Source organism: Protopterus annectens, chromosome 2.part1 (assembly GCF_019279795.1).
Source record: "Protopterus annectens isolate FY-2018-M chromosome 2.part1, PAN1.0, whole genome shotgun sequence".
Lineage (NCBI taxonomy): Eukaryota > Metazoa > Chordata > Ceratodontiformes > Protopteridae > Protopterus > Protopterus annectens.
Genome location: NC_056729.1, coordinates 687,033,612 through 687,055,387, shown reverse-complemented (window position 1 = coordinate 687,055,387; position 21,776 = coordinate 687,033,612). Strand labels below are relative to the sequence as shown.

At 39.2% G+C, this 21,776-nt stretch overlaps 1 protein-coding gene across 1 annotated transcript in view; it reads left to right on the top strand.

Annotated features, from left to right (window-relative positions):
* Positions 1-21,776, top strand: part of DCHS2 (dachsous cadherin-related 2) — a 1,158,653-nt gene that overhangs the window by 580,801 nt on the left and 556,076 nt on the right. Inside the window, exon 10 of the mRNA XM_044062423.1 lies at positions 15,878-16,117. Coding sequence (XP_043918358.1) covers positions 15,878-16,117 — 240 coding nt within the window. The remainder of the gene's footprint in view (positions 1-15,877; positions 16,118-21,776) is intronic.

Below are 21,776 nucleotides of genomic sequence, written 5' to 3'. Positions count from 1 at the left end.
CGATTCCCTGGCTATTGCTTCCCACAGATATTTACTTTCCTGGAGCCTTGTCTAGCAGGGCTACAGATGTGATCCCCAGGGTATATGTCCTATCTCCCATCCAATCATCAAAGTTCCTCTTGAAGAGGGCCATTGAGGCTCTCTGCCTGACATGTATGGGCAGCTTATTCCAGAGTATGGGGAGTCTCTGGATCAGTAACCTATCCCTCCAGCATGTTCTATTCATCGTGATGACAAGGTTAAGATCCCTGGAGCATGTGGCTTGGAGGGATTGGGATTTCTTTAAGTGTAGCATGTCCAACAACTCTGGATTTGACATAGCCTTGTATGTTAGGCAGAGATCGCCTCTGAGTAGGCGATATGTGACAAAGTATAGCTGGAGTTTCTTTAGACGGTCAGCAAAAGACATCTGCTTTAGGCCTACGATTCTTTTTGGGAGGTTTTTCTGCGGCCTTTCTAGCTGCTGCAGGTGTCTTGTGAGGTACATACCAAATGGGGCATTGTATTTTATAATGGGTCTAAGGAATGAATACAGAGGGACAATGACCTCCTTTTTTCTGGATGAAAAGCACTTAGTGATGAGGTGTGCCACGTAGAAGGATTTTCTAATTGTTGTGGCTATGTGGTTATCAAATATGAGACCACTCTCACCTGTGTCCCTAGGTCTCTTATCACACTTTCAGTGTTTAGTGGCTTGCCACCTATGTGGTAGTTCACAGGTACATGGTTTTTCACAAAGGGGACAACTATACATTTTTTGGCATTTAGCTTGAGCCCATGGCTCTGGCACCAGGCATCTGTTTTGGTAAGGTCCTTTTGTAGTATATCCACATCATTTGGGGATTCAATAATGACTCCCAGCTTGCAGTCATCTGTGAACTTTGTAAGCCAGAGTCCTTTAGTGTTGACCTGTACTTCAGAGAAGTAGATGTCAAACAAGAGTGGTCCCAGGACAGAACCCTGTGGTACACCACTTGTCACTTGTCTGGAGCTGAATTTGGAGTCAGCTACTTTTACAGTGTGTGTTCTGTCAGTAAGCCAGTTTGCAACCCATCGACTGACATAGGCTTTAATGCCCAGCTTAGTAAGTCTATCTATGATTCCAGAGTGGGGGGATAGTGTCGAAAGCCTTGTTGAGGTCCAAGTAGGCTGTGTGAATCACCTTACCCTTGTCCACGGCTCTGGAGACTGATTCAAAGAAGTCGATCAGGTTCAGGAGGCAAGATCTGTCCTTCACGAACCCAAACTGGGTGGGGTCCAGTGTTTGAAGGTTGCCAATGTCTTTGTTTATAAGTTCCATGATAATATGTTCCATGGCCTTGCAGATCAGGCTCATCAGACTGATGGGACGGTAGTTCCTGGGATCCAAAGTGGATCCCCCTTGTGGAGTGGGATGACTGTAGCTGTGCACCACTCTGTGGGCATGAAGCCTGAGATGAGGCTATGATTAAACATGACACACAGGTGAGGTGCAAGTTCATTTTGTAGTTCATGTAGTACACAGCCTGGGATGTCATCTGGTCGCATGGATGCTGTATTCTTGGCTTTGGAGAGTGCGTTTTTTACCTGAGTGGCCGTGATTACCAGAATTTGACATTCTTTCAGTATTGATGAAATGTTAACTGAACAAGATACACCACGAGAACACTTCCTTCGAAAACGAATCTCCTTTATTCCAGATAGTAACATACACAAAAAATGAGCTACCAAGCTTCTTTCTGCACTTTTTCAGATATAAATTACACATCTAATCCTTTTGCTCTTATACCTATCAATCCTGCCAGTTAAACTATAAGCAATTACACAATTAAACAATTTTCTAATTAACAGTGAAGGTTCCCAGTTCTTCCTAAGAAAATCCATGCTATACATTTGACTTCTATCTCAGATATTACAAACAACTCGTAGTTTTCACTTCTCTACGGTAATATTCTTTCAACAAATCATAATAGTAGTCAAAAGATGTTTTCTGAAAGAACAAAGTAAATATGCTTATAATAAAAACATCAACATTAATAAGCATATATTCATTGATGGCAGAACATTAAAAACATTTGTTACTCGCACAAATTCAAACGATTAAAATGTGTGTTAAAAACACTGATTAATGAGGTATATTCCATATACAATAATATCAAATGGAAACTTCCTCTTAAATTGTATAAGAAATTAGATGGTGAACATTAAATAACTAGATGCAATGATACATACCTAAAAATACAACTGAGCTTTTATATAATGGCTAGTCACTGACTTCATGCCCCAGATCCCATTCTGAAGTCAGAACATTCTAATTTTCCAACTCTATATAAAAAAAAAAAAAAAAAAATCTACAAAGCATTTATCTCCACTAACTGTCATGGTCACTAATAAACTTCACCTCATTTATACTAAAGTTTATCCTAATGTATACTTAAAGTTAAAATAAGTGACGCATCTAAAATCTGAGTTTGAGCGTTTTTTGCATGAACGTAGAACATAACAGGAGCTTGACTCAGAAGTTCCCTTGCTTGTACCGTTCATCTCAATTCACTATTGTATATAAATATATCTGTAACATTTAAAATACCTAATTTTTACATAAAATTTTAGTCAAGAAGAACTGAACAGTTCTGATATTAAAATAACTTCATATTATTGGTCTGTTTTATCAAGGGTGAGGCCGCTCATTTCTCATATCTTATCTAATATTATATAGTTCAAGTTTCTATGACATCAATAATAAATATTAAATATGTATAAAGTTCACTATGAATAATACTGAATAATGGTAAATAATGAATCTAACAAATATAACTCAAACAATAAAAAATAAATATAAATAAATCATAATCAAAACTATACTCCTATAGTATATCAACTGTCCTATATATGATGTGGCAAGTCTGTTTACTGTGAATGCTGACCACTGACATACACTTCTATCTTATTATTTACTGCTAGGTGAAATCTGCACGAGGAATATATATGGGATACATATAAACTAGTGGCTAAATAAATAGATGAAAAATTCCTCAAAAATATATATCAATATATAATATTACATTAAACTCGTCAGCCCTTGAGTCAAACAGCTCTAGGTATCTGGGTCAAAAATCATTCTTAGTGCAGACCCAAATTCCTTAGATATATATGGCCTAAATATTCAATCGATCACATTAATTAACCTACTTGAAAATTCCATATCTGACTGAACATATGATGAAAAATAAATAAATAAATATTTAAATAAATGAATACATAAACCTCGTATACAATCTTCAGAACTTCATCAATTCAAAAGCAAGTTCATACAGTCTAACCATAGAAATAATTCTTAAACTAGTTGGAACCACATTCTTGGAACATTCTTTCAACCCAAATGCTTCTTATATTGTTCTAGTTCTCTATTATATATATATTTACTCAGACATTATAAGATTATGTACTGAAAGAAAATATACATATATATCATAAATGGGGATAACAGATAAACTGGCTTAATTATTCCAGAAAAGGTTTAACTGTAACATAGTTATTAATCCCGGGGTCTCTGTGTGCCCCTGATCTAAAAATCCACTCCATCTCTAATTTCGCTAGGGCATTATTATTATCACCCATCCTAGGGCTAATATCTAGAGTTTGTAAGACTCTGAAATTAAAGTGATGTGTGGGATTCATGATGATATGTTTGGCCAATGCATTCAACTCATTTCGTTTACGAATGTCGTAGATGTGATTGTAAATGCGCTCTCTCAGTCTCCTCTTAGTGAGACCGATATAGAAGGCTTGACAGAGAGCACAGTTGGCCATGTATATCAAATTCTTAGTATTACAATTCGTATATGCCCTTGGTAGAAAATCAAAGTATCCATAAGGATGTCGATATTCTTGTAAAGTGGTGATGTACTGGCACATGCTGCATTTCTTGCATGGATATGTTCCTGGTGTACCATCTATATCCTCCTTAGCATAGACATTCTTATATAACTTAGGAGAAAAGATTGTTTTCAAATTATCACAGGTTCGAAAGACAAAACCCGGTTTGTCACCTACTATTGCCCTGATGTCATCTGTGATAGTAAGAATATTCCAATGTCTATTTATAATCTTCCTGATTTCATTGATGTCATTTGTATATTTCAAGATAAAATTAATCCTGTTGTTATGTGTACTATGCTTTGCTGTGTATGTACCTCTTACTCTACTCTTATCTCCAGATTCCTCATAGCAACTACTGTACATCTCCTCAACCCTGTTCTCATATGGTATAATATGATGTCTTATCTCTTGAACCAACTTGCTGTTATACCCCCTGGCCATAAATAACCTCTCCATCTTGTCTGCCTCTATTTGTAATGTGGCCGGATCCTTACATATTCTAGATAATCTTGAAAATTGTCCTTTCATTATTCCAGAGAACCTGAATCTGGGATGCATGCTGCTGTACTCTAAAATTGTATTCCTCCAGCATGTCTTTCTAAACAGCTTGAATGATAGTTTATCTTCTGTATCATAATATAGAGTTAAATCTAGAAAATTAACCTCATTATAAGAGTACTCATATGTAAATTTCAAAAATGTAGTCGTCGCCTCTAGGTAGTCTACAAAGCTCCTTAACTCATCTATAGTGCCATCCCATGCCAGTATCACATCATCAACGAATCTCTTGTACATACGTATCTTATCCATCCATGAACTATTAAATATGTGTTTCTGCTCCCAGCAATATAATACTAAATTAGCATAGGAGTTCGCACATGGGTGCCATATACACCCCCCCCCACTCTGCAGGTAGTATTTGTTATGAAACATGAATATGTTACAATTCAGTACTAGCTCCAGTAGTTGACCAATTAAAATCTGCCTGTCTCTTGAAAAATTACTCAGGGCTACCATTATCTCCCTCACAGCCTGTGTACCATATTCGTTGGGAATACAAGTAAATAGATCACGAACATCTAATGTGACTAAGAGTAGTTTCCCATTCCTCTTGGGTAAGAGGTCAAAGGATTCTAAATCTTTCAGTAGATGTTGAGTGTCTCTAAGAATGGTATGAATTCTATTCACTATTGGCCTCAACATTTTTTCTAGAAATATTGAGATGTTATATGTCACCCACTGTCTACCTGATACTATGGGTCTCATGGGTATCTGTTCAATTTGTTTGTGTATTTAAGGCAGACCCTTTAGCACTGGTACAAGTGGTTCTTCTATATGAAGAAAATCAAACATTTCTTTACTGACTTGTCTGCACATCAGAATGTCATACAACTCATCTCTTACATTCTTAATTATGCTCATGACTCCTTCTAATGTGAGTTCTTCATAAGTATCATTCTGTATTAAAGTAGCTTCTATTGTTTTTATATATTCTACTCTATCTAAAAGCACCACTCCTCCCCCTTTGTCAGCACTGGTTATTATTATGTCATCATTGTTCTTCAGATTCATCAAAGAATTATACTCAGCTCTATCTAAGTTAAAAAATCTATTTTTAACATGCTTATTAGCATACAAGTCGTAAATATCTCTCTCACATGTTCTTACAAAACATTCTACATTAAATGGCAATATCGGAGAGAAGGTGCTTTTACGTTTAAAAGTAGTATCAGCAATTCTCATTGTGTTCACTTGATTTTTAAAGAACATTCTTAGAGCTACTTTTCTAGCAAACAATCTTAAGTCAGTTAAAGTCTCAGACAATCTACTGTATTGTGAGGGTACAAAATTCAATCCTCTGTTCAAAAGTGAAAGATCAGATGCAGACAAGTTATGTTTAGAATAATTAAACACCAATAGAGTCAGTTCCAATTCCTTTTCTGTTGTTTCTCGTACCTGTCTGTTGAAAACTGATAGGAAAAGGGGCATCTGTGTTCCTAATAGGTGCCGCAGTATGTTTCCTGATGGTCCCTATTCTAATGGGATCGTCTATCGGATGTAGCGCTAATTGATTTGGTGGCGGTGTTAGTTCATCAATGTTGCCAGTCAAGACATCCCTGCTGCTGTGGGACAGTTCTCCTATAGTGTTCATAGTTGTGGTACTAGGCGCCAAAGTTGGAGTGCTTGCTTCACCAGCATCCGAGTCTGTGTATCTCAGCCAAATGAATATGTTCCCCGCTCTGAAATCGTGCACATCTCTAGTAAATTTCTTTTGTTTTATGCCTCTCAGTTTCTCTCCGTACAGTTTAATCTGTGTTGAAACATCATTAAGTTTCCTGGTAAACATGTCAGAGTTGAACCTCTCTGTGATCGCTTGATAGGCTGCATCAATGTCTTTCTGGATAGCAGTCTCTAATGGTTCGAAATATTCTAGCAGCAGGTGTATGTATTTATTACTCAACTCTAAGTTCAGATCTTGCCACTTTTTCAAAAGATCAGTAGGCATGCACAGCACGCCTGCTCCTCTCGGGATTTAAAAAAACTGAGGCATGCTTGTAGGTGTTTTCTCTGCCATGACAGTCTTTGGATTTTATATAAATTATTTTCTAAATCTCTTAATAATGAATAAAAGTCACTCATATTATTATCTGGTTCATTCCTTCTAGTTCTGTCATCTATAAATTCTGGAAAGTCTAGGTTCAACAATGGATTACCTTTGGTGGGTAGAAATGCATCTATACCCAACCTGTTGGTGGGTCGGGTGTAGTCCAACTCAATAGTAGTGTTCTCCATAGCGTAATTGCCGCTGTTCCTCCTAGTATCCTGTAGCAAAACAGCAGAAATGTTAACTGAACAAGATACACCACGAGAACACTTCCTTCTCCTTTATTCCAGATAGTAACATACACAAGAATGCTTCTTCAGATATAAATTACACTATCTATCCTTGCTCTTTATATACCTATCAATCCTGCCAGTTAAACTATAAGCAATTACACAATTAAACAATTTTCTAATTAACAGTGAAGGTTCCCAGTTCTTCCTAAGAAGAAGTTCTTCCTTATTATTTATTATTATTCTTTCAGTATTGAGATGGGCCCTTTAGGGGGTGAGAGGGGAGGTGAAGTTGGCACTGAATCTATCTGCCAGAATAGTGACAATATCCTTGAGATCAGTGTATCTAGTGCCATTCTGCTGTAGCTCAGAGCAGATCTGAGTATTACCATTTAGATTCTTGATATAGCTATAGAATTCCTTGTGGTTGTCTTTGGAATCTTTGGCAATTTTGTTTTTGTAACTAGCTTTGGAAGATTTTATGAGGGATCTCAGCTTTATACTGAGGCTGGTGAGGGAGTATCTTTAATCCTGGGTTCTTCCTCTTTTCTGCAACAGTTTCTTCCTTCTGTTGTACAACTTGTTTATGACAGGGGACCACCAGATTGGCTTCCTTTTTTTAGAGGACAGCATCTTGGTTCTATTTGGGATAGCTCGGTTGGCATGAATGAATGTGCTTGTACAGCACCTTAGTGTAGGATTCAGCAGTTGAACTTCCAGTTCCCATCTGCATGGGTGTCATGAAGTTTGTTACTTCTGACTTGAGAAGAATGAAGTTTGCTTTGGAGAAGTTTTTTTATGGAGGTTTCCTTAAAGGGGGTGGTGGTGGGATGTGGCTGTCAAGAATGATTAGCTTATGGTCTGATCTGACCAATGAGGGGGTGACCACTGGTGTGGAGCATCAGTCTCCCATGTTGGTTCCCTGATTGCTTGCAATTTATTAGCACATACTGGTCTCTATGGAAATTTTTTCAATAAAATGTGTTTTGAGAAAAAAAATGTGTACAGATGGATCACTGCAGGGCATATCAGAGGTTTTCCATCAAAAGTTGGCCATTGATATAATTACTGCAATGCTAATTAGATTAGCTGAGCATGAGCAGTTCGATAATGAAATCAGGTGCCCAATATATTATACTTTCACCAAGCATTCTACTTTTGGTTATACCAAAAATATCCAATGACTGTGGTCTCATCCCTACAATTGCTGTTTACACAGCAGCAATAAATAGCTGACCAAAGTTCACCAAACTGTGCCGGCACACAAATTACAGCTAGAAGAGCTAAATGTCAATACTAGCAGGCAAGTATGAATCTGTCAAACTGTGATCTAAATCCCCCCCCAGCCATTGTCACACTGCAGTTGCTATGACCTAAGATGGGTCCACATATACAGTAAATGTTCTGTGTTTCCTGACAACTTATCCAGGTTACTAAAGCAGATTTTCACTGCTTTCTACTTGTAACCCGATATCCAGGACTAACTTACTGAGCTAGACCATAATTGTCCTTACTCCTTACCATGTTAAAATGGGTCCATGACAAATCTTCAAACGCTCAAAATTTTGAATGTTACATGGCCGAGACCAAATATTTGAAATTTTAAGTGTTTGAAGATTGACTTTCAATGGCGCCGTACAGTGCAGATAGGGAGAATTTCCCTTTTCTGCACTGAAGTGTGGTCTCGGAGTTGGTATATATAAGTAGGGGGTGTGTGGGAGGTGCAGGGGGGCTTGCCCCCCTGCTCAAGCTGTTAAAGTTTGTTTTTCTTTTTTTCTTTTTTTTATTTGATGTTCGAACATCCAAATGTCGAACATTTGATCTCGACCATGTAATGTTCGACATTTTGGATGTTCGAACATTACCATAGACCCGTTAAAACACAGACCTAGATTACTTTTTCAGTATGTACAAATAAGCAGCATTTCTGGTACAAAAAACATTATTATAAGCTATCTGCATGGTTTATTCTGATCCAGCAATAGTTTTCCAAAGCAATCACAATCATTTACTTCTTTAATGAATTAATGAGGTTCATAATTTGGTTAAATCAACTGGATAATCTCTACTCAGCATCAGAAATGATGTGCTTGGTCCAAAATATATACGCACACAACACACACACACACACACACACACACACACACACACACACACACACACACACACACACACACACACACAGCCACACACCCACACAGATATATATATCTATAAATTATGTACGAGTTTACAACACTGCATCAAAACCACAACTGATCTACCCCTGCTGATCAAAAAACAAACAAAAATAGTCTAAACATGTCATTTGCAGGAGGCAAGCCCCCCACACCACCTGCTAATTATATATATCAACTCCAAGATCACAATACAATGGGGAAATGGTAAATTCCCCTATCCCCAGTGTAGCACAATCTTGCACTGAAAAAAAAAACAAACAGTACACGTGATTACCTAATTTTTGATCAGCTATACAGGCTTTTTTGCAGTACTACAAGTTGTCTTCTTGATGGGTTGAATGTAACTCATATAAAAATATATATGAGCAGTTTCAACAAAAAGAAAAAAATGCAAGAAAAAATATGAAAGGACATTAAAAGGAACTGAAAAACAACTGAAATGAATTATTTTAAGCGGTCAATTCAAAACTCAGTAATTTGAAAACAATGCTGTACTTCTCAGTTTTCATTGAATTTCTGGTGGTATTTAATGTACTCCATCACAGGATCATAGGAGGCTATTAGGCTATCAACCCGGAGGTCATTTCAAGCTTTGCCGTTTCATCCCAATGTAATACCATAGATATTCTAGTCAGTACGCAGGACTGCATTTAGTGATGACTGCCCTTGTTCAGGAGGGTTGTGAGCGCTATCCCCAGTAAGAATTTATGGTGCTCCATCCACTCGTCTAGGTTTCTTTTAAACAGTGTCATAGAGGTACTCTCCTTTACATGAATTGGTAGCCTATTCCAAAGATGCATCAGTCACTGGGAGACAAATCTGTCTCTCTAGCATGTCCTAGTCAAGTCACAGGCCATATATAGGTCCCTGGAATTGGTAACTCTAGTCCTGTTTGATTTATGGATGTGCAGCAAATTCATTAGGTTTGGGTCAGAGATTGCTCTGTAAGCCAGGCATAAGTCTCCCCTAAGAAGTCTATACAATACTGAATATAGTGACATGGACTTTAGTTGGTCTGTGTAAGGTACATGCTGGAGTCCCTTGATCTTCTTACTTAGAAACCTCTGAGGTATCTCCAGTTGTTGCAGGTGCTTTGTATGGTACATGCCAAAATGGACATTATACTCAATTATTGGCCTGATTAGTGACAAGTATAGAGGGGATATAACCTCCTTTGCTTTAGAGGCGGTGCCTTTGCTAATCAAGTGTGCTACGTAGAAAGCCTTTCTTACTACAATAGATGCATAGTGGTCAAAGTTAACGTCGCAGTCTACTTGTGATTCCAGATCTTTTACTACTTCATAGGTACATAGGGTATTATTGTTAATTTGATAGTGTGAAGGGACATTGTTTTGCTGAAAGGAATGATGATGCATTTCTTTGTATTCGGTTTGAGACCGTGACTAAGACACCAGTTGTTGGTCTGTGTAAGACCATCCTGAAGTATTCTGACATCATTTGGGGATTCAATAAATGCATCCAGTTTGCAGTCAGCCACAAACTTGGTCACCTACAGCCCCTTAGTTTTGGCCTGAACTTCTGAGAAGTATATACCAAACTATAGGGGGCCCAGCACTGACCCTTGTGGCACCCCGTTGGTGACAGGTCTCCTGGATGATGTGGAGTCACCCACTTTGATAGTGTGTGACTGGTTTGTGAGCCAACTGTCAACCCATCTTACAACAAAGGGGTTTACATTCAGTTTGCTAAGTTTATCAGTAATGCCTGAGTGTGGGATTGTTTAAAGGCCTTGGCCAAGTTGAGTTACACTGTGTGCACAGATTTGTCCTTACAAAAATGTCCCTGGTCACATTTTTGAAGAAATTCACCAGATTTAACAAGCAGGATCTACCCAAGACAAAGCCAAATTGGGTCAGATCCAGGGTTTGGAGGTCGCCTATGGCTTTATTTATGAGGTCCTTGATAATATGTTTCATGGCGTTACAGATGAGGCTGGTCAGACTTATGGGACTATAATTCCTCGGGTCTGTTGCTAAGCTACCTTTGTGGAGGGGAATAACTGTTGCTGTTCTCCAATCTGCAGGAACAAAGCCAGTGGTTAGGCTGTGATTGAATAGGGTACTTAATGGCGATCCTAGTTCATGTTTTAGTTTGTTTAGAAGACAGCCTGAGATGCCATCTGGTCCCATGGAGGCTGTGTTTTTTGTCTTAGACAAAGCTTTAATGACCTGCTCTTTGGATATGTAGGGTTGGGGGGGGCAAGGTTTGTGATAAGTTTGGAGGGGATAAGGGAGTGAAATTTTTGCCAAACCTTTCCGCTAGCAGGTTTGCTGTCTCTGTGGGATCAGTGTGTGTGTGATACCATTAGTCACTAATTTGGCATATGCTTGGATCCTACCTTTTAGGCTACATAAGTAGCTGTAAAAGGCCATATGATTATCCTTAGCTATGATTGCTAAGTTTTTCTCAAAGTTACCCTTAGAGGATTTGATGTATTGTCTTATTTGCTTGTTGAGGCTGAGGAGGGTGCTTTTCCATTGCTAGGGCCTCACCTTAGTTTTTTTAGACAGCAACTTTTTGCATTTGTTGTAAAGTTTGTTGATACTGGATGTCCACCAGAGCAGATTTTTTTTTTTACTTAGAGCTCTAGCTTTGATTCACTCTGGAACAGCTGAGTCTATACACTTATACAAGTGATTTTACAGGGCTTTAGTGTATGCTTTGGTGTAGTTACCACTTCCAGCTGGGGGTGGGGCTTGGAATGCATTTATACCTTCCCCTAGAAGGGTATACTTTGCTTTGGTGAAATTCTTTAGTCCAACTTCACCCTTTGTGAGTTCTGGTGTTTGTGCCAGTTTGAAGGTGACTGATTCATGGTCAGATTTAACTAATGAGAGTCTGACAGTTCTTTGATGCATTTGTTTATCATGTTAGTGAGGACCAGATCTAGTATGTTTGCACCTATTGTTCAGATTTGAACAATTTGTTCCAGGTCATTTGAGTTAACTAAGTTAAGGAACTTTTGTGCTGGTGATATAGGGCTAGATTAGGTTTCTCAGTTGATAGTGGGATAATTGAAATCCCCTATGACCAGAGAGTTTGGCAATGTTTGGATTGACTCCGGTTTGGTCAAGTAGGCCTCTTGCACATCATGATTCATGGAGGGGGATCTATAACTAGCTATGACTTGAATGGGAGACATACCCACAGTAATCTGAACTTGGAGTAACTAAATGGAGTTGTCCAATCTAACTAGTTGGGAGGTGAATTTAGCTTTAATATAGATAGAAACACCACCTCCTTTGGTTCTCACACGTTTATTTTGTGGTCTGAAGGTGTGGAAGGCATTGTAGCCTTGCAAGGCCAGGGTATTCTCTGAGGCCTTCAACCAGGTTTCTGTGACTGCACAAACATATACATCCTCCAGTGATAGAAGTGCTTCCAGAGTATGCAGTTTTTGGTTTAAGCTCTTAGCAGCATAACCCTTATTTTGTTATGGTTGGCAATTTTCAAGTCAGCAATTTTGTTTTTGAGACCTTGCCTAAAAAAGTCACTATGAGGGAGACAAGAGCCTTTGCCAGCAGCCGAAAGCCTAGTGGCATTAGGTGCAAATTATCTCTGGCAAAGCAGTGAGGTTTGTCGACCATGTTATCCCAAGCTGACAGAAACTGGATCCCCTGTGAATGATACCAAACACTAAGCCAATTATTGAAATTGATCATTTTTTATTGATACTGTGGTATCATTCTGGTGAGAGTAATATGCTGCTCAAGGCTAGGGACATACCTGCCTGGGACACATACTTGGAGAGCTCAATCAAGTCTCTCTTCATATAGCCCAGTGAGGTACATTTCAGGCTGTTCATGCCAACATGAGCTATGACAGAGTCATAATGGTACTTGTTGCCGAGAGACCTGAGTGCAAGATCTGATGAATCTTGGCATGTGACAGGCAGCTGACCCTGACTTTCTCCTTATCTAACCTGGTGAGTGGGACATCCACATATCTCATTAAGGAGTCTCCAATGACAAGAAAATTTGGTTTTTGAGTGTTACGCCCTAAGGGTCTGGTAAGTGAGACACTGGTGTTGCTGTGTCTTGTGTGCTGTGGGAACTGTGTTAGTTGTAGCAGTCTTTTGTTTTGGAAGTATGTGGTGTTTTAGTAACTTTTTTGAGAGAACCTCTGCATATGTTGATTTATGTGCTGGATGCATACTATGTGTATGAGTAGTGGTACTATGCATGAATACTGGTGGATGAGTTGACAACCTCTTCAGTTACTGTTTTGAGTGTAACAGAGCAGGGAGTCAAGATTCTTGGTGTAGATACATCTCTCGCACTCTGTACTAAAGTGAGTAGAGGGTTGTCAGTGTACATGAGGTAGTTGCTACACTGCTTTAGGAGCCAAGTCAACAACACTGGTAGGAGAAACAAGGGTAGTCCAACTGTCATTAATGCTAGGTTTGAAAAACTGTTATCACAAACAAGGTGCCTTCAGGACTGATCTAGGAGGTGCCCTTTAGATGGGTATTTCTTATGAGGTTTTTCCCTGGTGGTTTAATAGGTCACAGCTCACTAGCAATACTTCTTAGACCAGAGATGTACTAAAGATGAGCACTACACTAATGTACTACTGCTGTATCTAAGGGAAAAATTGTCGAAATTATCTTTCCAGCTATAGCGTGGAACAAGCAGAAACCATCTCTAATGCGGGGCTTAAATAGCAGAAGCTAAAAACTTAAAAAAAAAACTTTTAAAAACTCAAAAGAACCAATGAGGGTGTTTAATTCAGTGTTTATGTTCCCATTATGGTAACCATTTGAAATGTCGGGACCAGCTAGACTGAGTCATGAAACAAAGAACCTGAATGGATGAAAGAACAGACTTACATATACATATATATCTATCTATATCTATATATATATATGTATATATATCTATATATCTATATATATATATCTATATATATATATATATATATATATATATATATATATATATATATATATATATATATATATATATATATATACTAAGTATGAGATATAATTTCTTGGAATATTCCCTTTTGTCCAAGGTATGGCAATCTCAGAGTTAGTAAATGTAAGTTCAGGTGTGGGGAGTACAGGTGGGACTTGGCTCCCCCTGAAAAAAGAAGATTTAAGGAGAAGAGAGATTTTGAGATTTGCTCTTCTCCAGGTTTTTGGTCTTTTTTTCGGCTTTCCGACAGATGGCATTTCAAGTGCCAATATTTCAATAGGGAGCCTTTGATTACTAGCAGAGGTTCAGAGAAAAAAGCTTCAGATATTCTCCATATGAGCTCCAGTATAGGAAATATGTCTCACACAAGAAGTGCAGTTTCCAACAGTTGTCTCACAGAAGAGGTGCAGTTTCCAACAGTACACTCTGACTTTCTTGACCCAGCTGGTTTGGCTCTTCCTCTAGATTCCAAAGCAGGTTGTGCTTAGATGGAGGTGATGCCAAGCCACAATCACTGTAAAATGTTATGAACCTTGCCTAGCATCTAGCTGTAAATGCACATTGTTTTAGAAACTAAGTACTTAAGACCAATTATTAGTGTTAATTTGAAAAATATCACACTGAATTAAAGTGCCCTTTTAGCAAAGATGCTGTGACATCAGGGTTCCATGCCTAGCATAACTTCAGGTTTCTAAACCCAAAAGCAACAGTTTTAACCTTCTATGTAGAAATTTCACTCTCAGATCAGCAAAATTGGTGGGGGAACTGTTTCACACAAAATATGTAATTGTAAGATATTTTCTCCACAAATACTACCTACACAGAGTTATGACATACACTAGTTGAAAACTAGGAAAAACACAGTAACTAAATAGTTTTACTTTTAATCATAGGATCATAGGAGATTACTAGGCTATCAACCCAGAGGTCATTTTAAGCTTAGCTGTTTCATCCCAATGTAACACCATGAAAATGCTAGTCAATATCCAAGATTGTTCATAGGTTTATAGATTCACAGCTTAGTACTAGGCTAACTGCCCTTGTGGGCTATTTTAAGCCTAGCCAGTTACCCATTTTGAGAATCAAACCGTGTACCTTGTGCCTATAAGGCTAGCAGCTTAACCATTATGCCAACCCCTAAAAAATGCAGTTGAGTTTTCCACAACTTACTAGGGAACACAAGGTATGAATTAAAAAAAAAGGTCCAAAAACTGTGTTGTTTTACATCTTTTTCAAATAGTGAAAACTAGGACTAGAAGTCAGAACCAGAATGCGTTTTAGAAATGTATAAAGGTACTTTTAGTTAGTGTAAGGCAGTGGAACTCCATTTTTAAGTTTATTTGGAAGGGAGATAAATAATACATCAGGTTGTTTATGGATAAGTGCAGCTGGGATAAGTGAAGAAAATCTGCTTAATAGGGGACATTGTCAGCGTCCCATCAGTACTGGGTGATGTGGCTCAGCTTCCTGAATACCTTCTTGTGTGCAAGCTTTGTATAAACCCATGAAGCAATGGGTTCCCTGCATACGACACTAAATAGGCAATGGTTCTCCCGTAACACTTGTACATGGGATGGGGATTATGTGCGACTACCTTCTGAAACAAGAATTGTATGTGAGCTTCTTTACAGAAATTAAATCCTGTGCACTAAATGCTTTGTGGCTGGATATGACAACAATTTGTAAACGAACCTCCATTTACACCACGATGCAGTAGATTGACATTTGCTTTCCACTTAATGCATTGCTTTTTTGATCAGAAAAATGACAGTTGAACATGAAGACACTTCTCAAATGTGGAATGAGGAGCATGGGTTACCTTGACATTTTTGTAAACACAGACACGTCATTGTCATGCTACAAGTTAATGTTAAATGGTTACTCACTAATGTATTAAACTGTGATGTGAAAATGTAGTGCACTGCATAAACACGTGTTAATGTGACATGTTGCATATATAGAACAGTAATGGAAATCCTGACTGTAGTGTCAATGAACACTAGAATCACATTTGTGAGCATAACGTATATATTGTTAGTTGCCTTTTTATCTTTAAACTAGGATTGTTATTGCTGGCTTCCACCTTGGACCGTGAGAATCGGGAATCATATGAACTCACTGTCGTGGCTCAGGATGAAGGTACTAATGCTCTTTCATCCACTCAGATGCTGACAGCCATCATCATTGATGTAAACGATGATGTACCAACTTTGAAAGGGCCCCTGCTGGAAGCAGCAGTTGCTGAAAACAAAGAACCAGGAGAGCTAGTCTACAAAATGCAGGCTACAGACAGGGATTCAGGTAATTTTTTATGCATTCTTATCCCAGTGGAGTTGGCAAAGTGAATTTAATGTGTCCAGCCTAACTATTTTACTGCACAGCTATATGAATAATACAAGATAATCAGGGCAAGAGCTTGAACTATGACTCCAATGCATTGTGAATCAATAAGTAGATGGGCCCTTGTCAGACCCCTTCTCACATTTACACCTTGCTTGCAAATGCGCAGTGCCATTTAAATAACCTGTATTTCATCCTAACTTAGTTATTTAGCCAGAGAGGTAAATACATAATATTTTAAATGTCAACATTTGGTTACAACAGCAGTACAACAGTGCTTTGCTATTGTTATTCATTATTTTCTGCAAAACTACTGTAAGTATATAACAATATCTCATAATCATAGGATCATAGGAGGTTACTAAGCTAATGGCCCTGGGGCCCTTACAAGCCTAGCTAAGAGTTTATCCCCCCCAAAAAAACACAGTCAGCACCTGTTGTCCCTGTCAATGAGGGACACAGGTGGAACTCTGGTTTCAGATTTGTGGTTTATTATCAAGGCTGCTCTTGAAGAGGGCAGTGGGGTACTCTGTTTAACATATATGGGAGGTCTATTCCAGAGAAGGGGCAGCCTGTGGGAGACAAACCTGTCTCTCCAGCAGGTTTTGTTGATGTTGCATATTAGATTTAGGCCTTTTGAGCGGGTAATGTGCTATGAGTTAGTCTTATGGATATGGAGCATCTCTAGTAGGACAGGGTCCAATATTGCCTTGTAGGCGAGACATAGATCATCTCTGAGCAATCTGTGTGATACTGAGTACAGTGACAGTGATGTGAGCCTGTCCACATAGGACAGGTGTTGGAGGCCATGGATTCTCTTTGTGAGGTATTTCTGTGGCCTTTCCAGTTGGTGTAGGTGTTTGGAAAGGTACATCCCAAACAGGGCATTATACTCAATTGTTGGCCTAATGAAGGAATAGTACAGAGAGGTAATAACCTCCATTTTGTCTCGATGCAATCCCTTTACTTATGAGATGAATCAAGTAAAAGGCTTTTCTGACCACTGCCGCTACATGATGGCCGAATGTAAGATTGTCCTCAACATGAGTACCCAGGTCTCTCACCACAGGTTGTGGGCTTAGGGGGTTGCCGTTGATGTGGTAATCAGTAGGGGCCATGTTTTTGCCGAATACTATGATAATACATTTTTTTGCGCTTAAATTAAGGCCATTACTTTGGCACTAGTCATTTGTCACTATGAAACCCTCTTGCAGTATGTTAACAACATTTGGGAAGTAAATGGCAGCACCCAACTTGCAGTCATCTGCAAACTTGGTCAGCCACAGGTTTTTTGTCTTTGCCTGGACCACTGAGAATTGGATGCCAAACAGTAGGAGTCCCAGGACAGATCCCTGGAGAATACCACTAATGACAGGTCTGCTGTCAGAGGTGGAGGCACCTATTTTGACCTTGTGGGTCCTATGGTGATCCAGTTGGCCACCCACCTGATGAGACAGGGATTTACACCAAGCTGTGTTAGCTTTTTGATGATGCCTGAGTGGGGGATTGTGTCAAATGCCTTGGCCAAGTCAAGGTAAAATGTATGTGCTGCTTTCCCTCATCCCGGGCCTTGTTGACAGTCTCATAGAAGTTAACCAGGTTCAGCAAGCAAGATTTGCCCTTGATGAATCTGAACTGGGTGGGGTCAAGTGCTTGGAGATTGCCTATGCCCTTGTTTATGAGATCCATAATAATATGCCCGATGGCTTTACAGATCAGACTTGTCAAGCTAATGGGGTGATAATTTCCAGGGTCAGTAGTGGCACCACCTTTGTGCAAGGGGATGGCAATGGCAGTTCTCCACTCTGCTGGAATGAAGCCTGTACTTAGGCTGTGGATGAATAGGGTGCTCAGTGGCGAAGCTAGTTCTTGCTGGGGATGGTGCAGAATATCAGATCCCATGGGAGCTGTATTCTTTGCCTTGGATAGGGCCTTAAGCACTTAATCTATAGAGAGGTGAGGTGTGGGACAAGTATCTGGGATATTGGATGGGCCTTTGGGGGGATAGGGAATGGGCCTTGGGGGGATAGGGGGGTAAAGTTTGCACTTAACCTATCTGCTAGCAGATTGGCTAAGTCAACAGGATCATTGTAAGTAGTACCATTAACTACTAATTCAGAACAAACTTGGACTTTGCCATGGAGGTTCCTGACATAACTGAAGAAGGTTTGTGGTTTCCCTTTGTTTCGGAGGCTAGTTTCAATTCATAACTGGCTTTGGAGGTTGCCACTAGAAGTAGCATTTTAGCTCATTATCAGTTATCGATATTATAGCAATGCCTTACTTTAGGTAAAACATTGTACCTTATTTTATTTATTTATTTTGGTTCCCATCACAGTTGTTTATCAGCTTTAGCTTGTTGCCCTCTTCAATCATCTCCTCAACCTCCTTGACACCTGTTCAACTTGCCGCTTTGGATAATGGTCCCATGAATGGGAAAGACGATAGCATAAGCAGGTGGGGGAGAAGTGTGTGGAGGAGAGAGATTAAGGTCTTATGCTATGATACCATTCTGACAGTTGTGGAAAGGCTTTTTGAATTTCCTACTTACTTTCTTACCCAATTTTTAGTGTGTGTTATACACACGCACGCGCACACACGCACACACGCACACACGCACACACACAGACACACACACACACACACACACACACACACACACACACACACACACACACACACACACACACACACCCTTCAGACACAAACAGACACATGTACATGCAGAAACACACACACACACACCCTTCAGATACACACAGACACATGTACATGCGGAAACACACACACACACACACACACACACACACACACACACACACACACACACACACACACACACACACACACACACACACACACCTCCAGATTGGCTTCATTGTCATTGGAAGTAAACTACACCCTTCCTCCCTCTTCTGAGATTGATGAAATGGCAGAAATGCCATCCTGCCTTATCTACCAGCAGACTTCTCAGGGATTGGATACACTAATCAAACCTGAGTCATGTGATTTACAGTCAGGCAGGGCTTCTTCACTCTGTGCCACAGATCCAGTTAGCATTCAACATTTTTCTGTGCATATCATCTTATTGTATTCATTTATTAACCAGATAATCTCTTTAAAGACCAATACACAGTAGTAAATGATGAACTTTGTTAGCAGCTCATTACTTTAATTCTTACTGTCAAGATGTCAGGTATTTTGTGAAATACTGCTTCTTCAGTGGGTCAGTTTCCGAAGATATCTTCTCAGGCTCTCTTGACTGGATAACATCCCTTCCCTACTGCACTTGAATCAATGACCTGGGAAGGTCCAAGAGGCAAATTCATATCTGAAATAGAGTCCTCCCTCTGAAACTCAACTGTATTATTGCCTCAGGTCATTAAGAACAAAATGATCATGTGTTTGTCCCTGGACATGGTACTGTTCATTCATGCCTCTTGGCATACACATTCTATCACCTGATCTTGTCTAGGAATATATCTGGTTTCCCTCTTTCTAGGAGTATTTCATCCTTATTTGGACATGGCTATGGGCATCCATCATTCTGTGGGTCTGGCACATGGCTCTCAATATCTGACTTTCTGTTAAAACTCACTAATCCCATATTTCATAGGTTCATAGGTTGGTACTAGGCTATAGGCCCTGAGGTCTATACAAGCCTAGCCATAACAATTCCCTGACTATCACTGTTCTTAGTAGAGAGCATTTATAATCTGATCTGAGTGCAGTCTCTATGTATCACCTGCCACATCAAGTATATACAACCAAGACCCTTTTCCTGAGAAAGGATTACCCATTTCTACTTGTTAGTATGATAATCACCTACTAAACCACAGTGTCTCAGGAAGTAACATCTGCCTAGCTTTTTAACCACATACTCAAACATCTTGCTCTACATCATTCTTCAAACATCAAGTTTCAGCAAGTACAGTGTCAGTCTCTTTGCTTCATATCAGTATTGCCTTGGTTATTTTAGTAATTGTCTGTTCTGCAGTTTGTCATGCTAAGATAAACACATATCTTGAGATGTAATGATTTGTGGTCTCAGCTCATGTTTTTGTCAGCTTTCTTTAGTGTGTGGATGCTTCCTTCTTACTCAGCCATTGTTGATTGATAATGTGGAGAACATGTGAAGTGGTTTATTGCATTTTAATTTTATTGAGACCTTATACTTGTTTGAAGCAGACTGTGTACCATTGTCACTGACAGTCTGATCTGACAGGCCATTTGTAATGATCATTGTTTAGAGCCTGGCAAATGTCTTCTCTGAGATGACAGCAAGTATATAACTGGAGGTGATATTGAATATGTAGCAATTAAGAATACTGACTCCATAAATGGCACTAGAAAATAAAAATCAATCTGCTACCATAGCACTGACTGCCACTGTCAAGTGTTTAAGGGTGTTTTAGGTAGTGCAGTTTATTCCATTCAGTATCCAGTACTGCTTTTTGATCAATCCTCAATGTGCTTCTTAATTCCAAGCTGTCAAACAATGTTGCACATAAGAAGCTTCGTTTTCACAGCCCCCAAATGTTCATCATGTACGACATCCAACATCATGATATGTAACTTAGAAAAATGCCCCAACAAGGGTCAATGTTTTGCTTTGTGTTTTTTTCCTGGTGAGTTGTTAACTTGGGAAAATTACCACTCTAGACCCACACAGTAGGATGCCTTGACTCATGGATAAATGTTACTTGACTTGGTCCAGTGTTTCATTTCATGGCCATACTTTGGTCATTTTCACCATTTTTTTTACTAATGTTCACCATGTCACCCTGTTCTGTCCTGAAAGTTGTTTTACAGGTTAGTGTCCGAAAGGTCTTCCAAGGCACAATTTGAATACTTTGACCAATTGAGATCATATAAGAAATGACAAATGAAAAAACCTGTGATCTTCCATTTAATTCATTGAAGTGCAGCACCATAACTTCGCTGACAGTTTTAAATATTTTGCCTACAGCTTACAATACTTCTTTAAGGTACTTCATGAATACTACAGTCTTTTTGCTGCAATCCCCTCTGATCATTAAGCATCAGTTGGCTCAGTCATTCCCCTGGGGCAAGGGATAAGTTCTGTGAGTTGTTGCCATCGTCCACATAAATCAGAGGTTTCTGCTTAACCCTAACATTTTACCCTCTACATATATGCACTGACCCTCAAAGGGTGGGCATGCAGTGAGGCATGGTGAGGGAATGTTACCCAGTTCCAAAAAGTATCCATCCAAAGGATTTACAGACAATTTCCTGTGTTTGATTTCCAGTCTCTGCCAATGATTTTAAAATGGTGAATGCAGCCAAGGGTTATGCACCCAGTTTTCCTCTCCAAAGATATATGCATCCAACCCTGCTCACTGAAGTCATATCCACCCAGACTTTCCACTGACAGAATGCAAGAAACAAATAAAGAGGACCTCACTCAAGGTAAAGCTGCTGAACAAAGTCAAACCAAATGTAATAAAAGCAGCTACCACTACTTGGAAAATGAATATTTAATCCAACAGCTCAATAAAAACAATAAAACAAAACAAGAAATGCAAAGTTTGATGAGCGCTTTCAGGCTGTGCCCTTCATCAGATAAATTGCTCACATTCAAACACTCATTTAAAGGGAG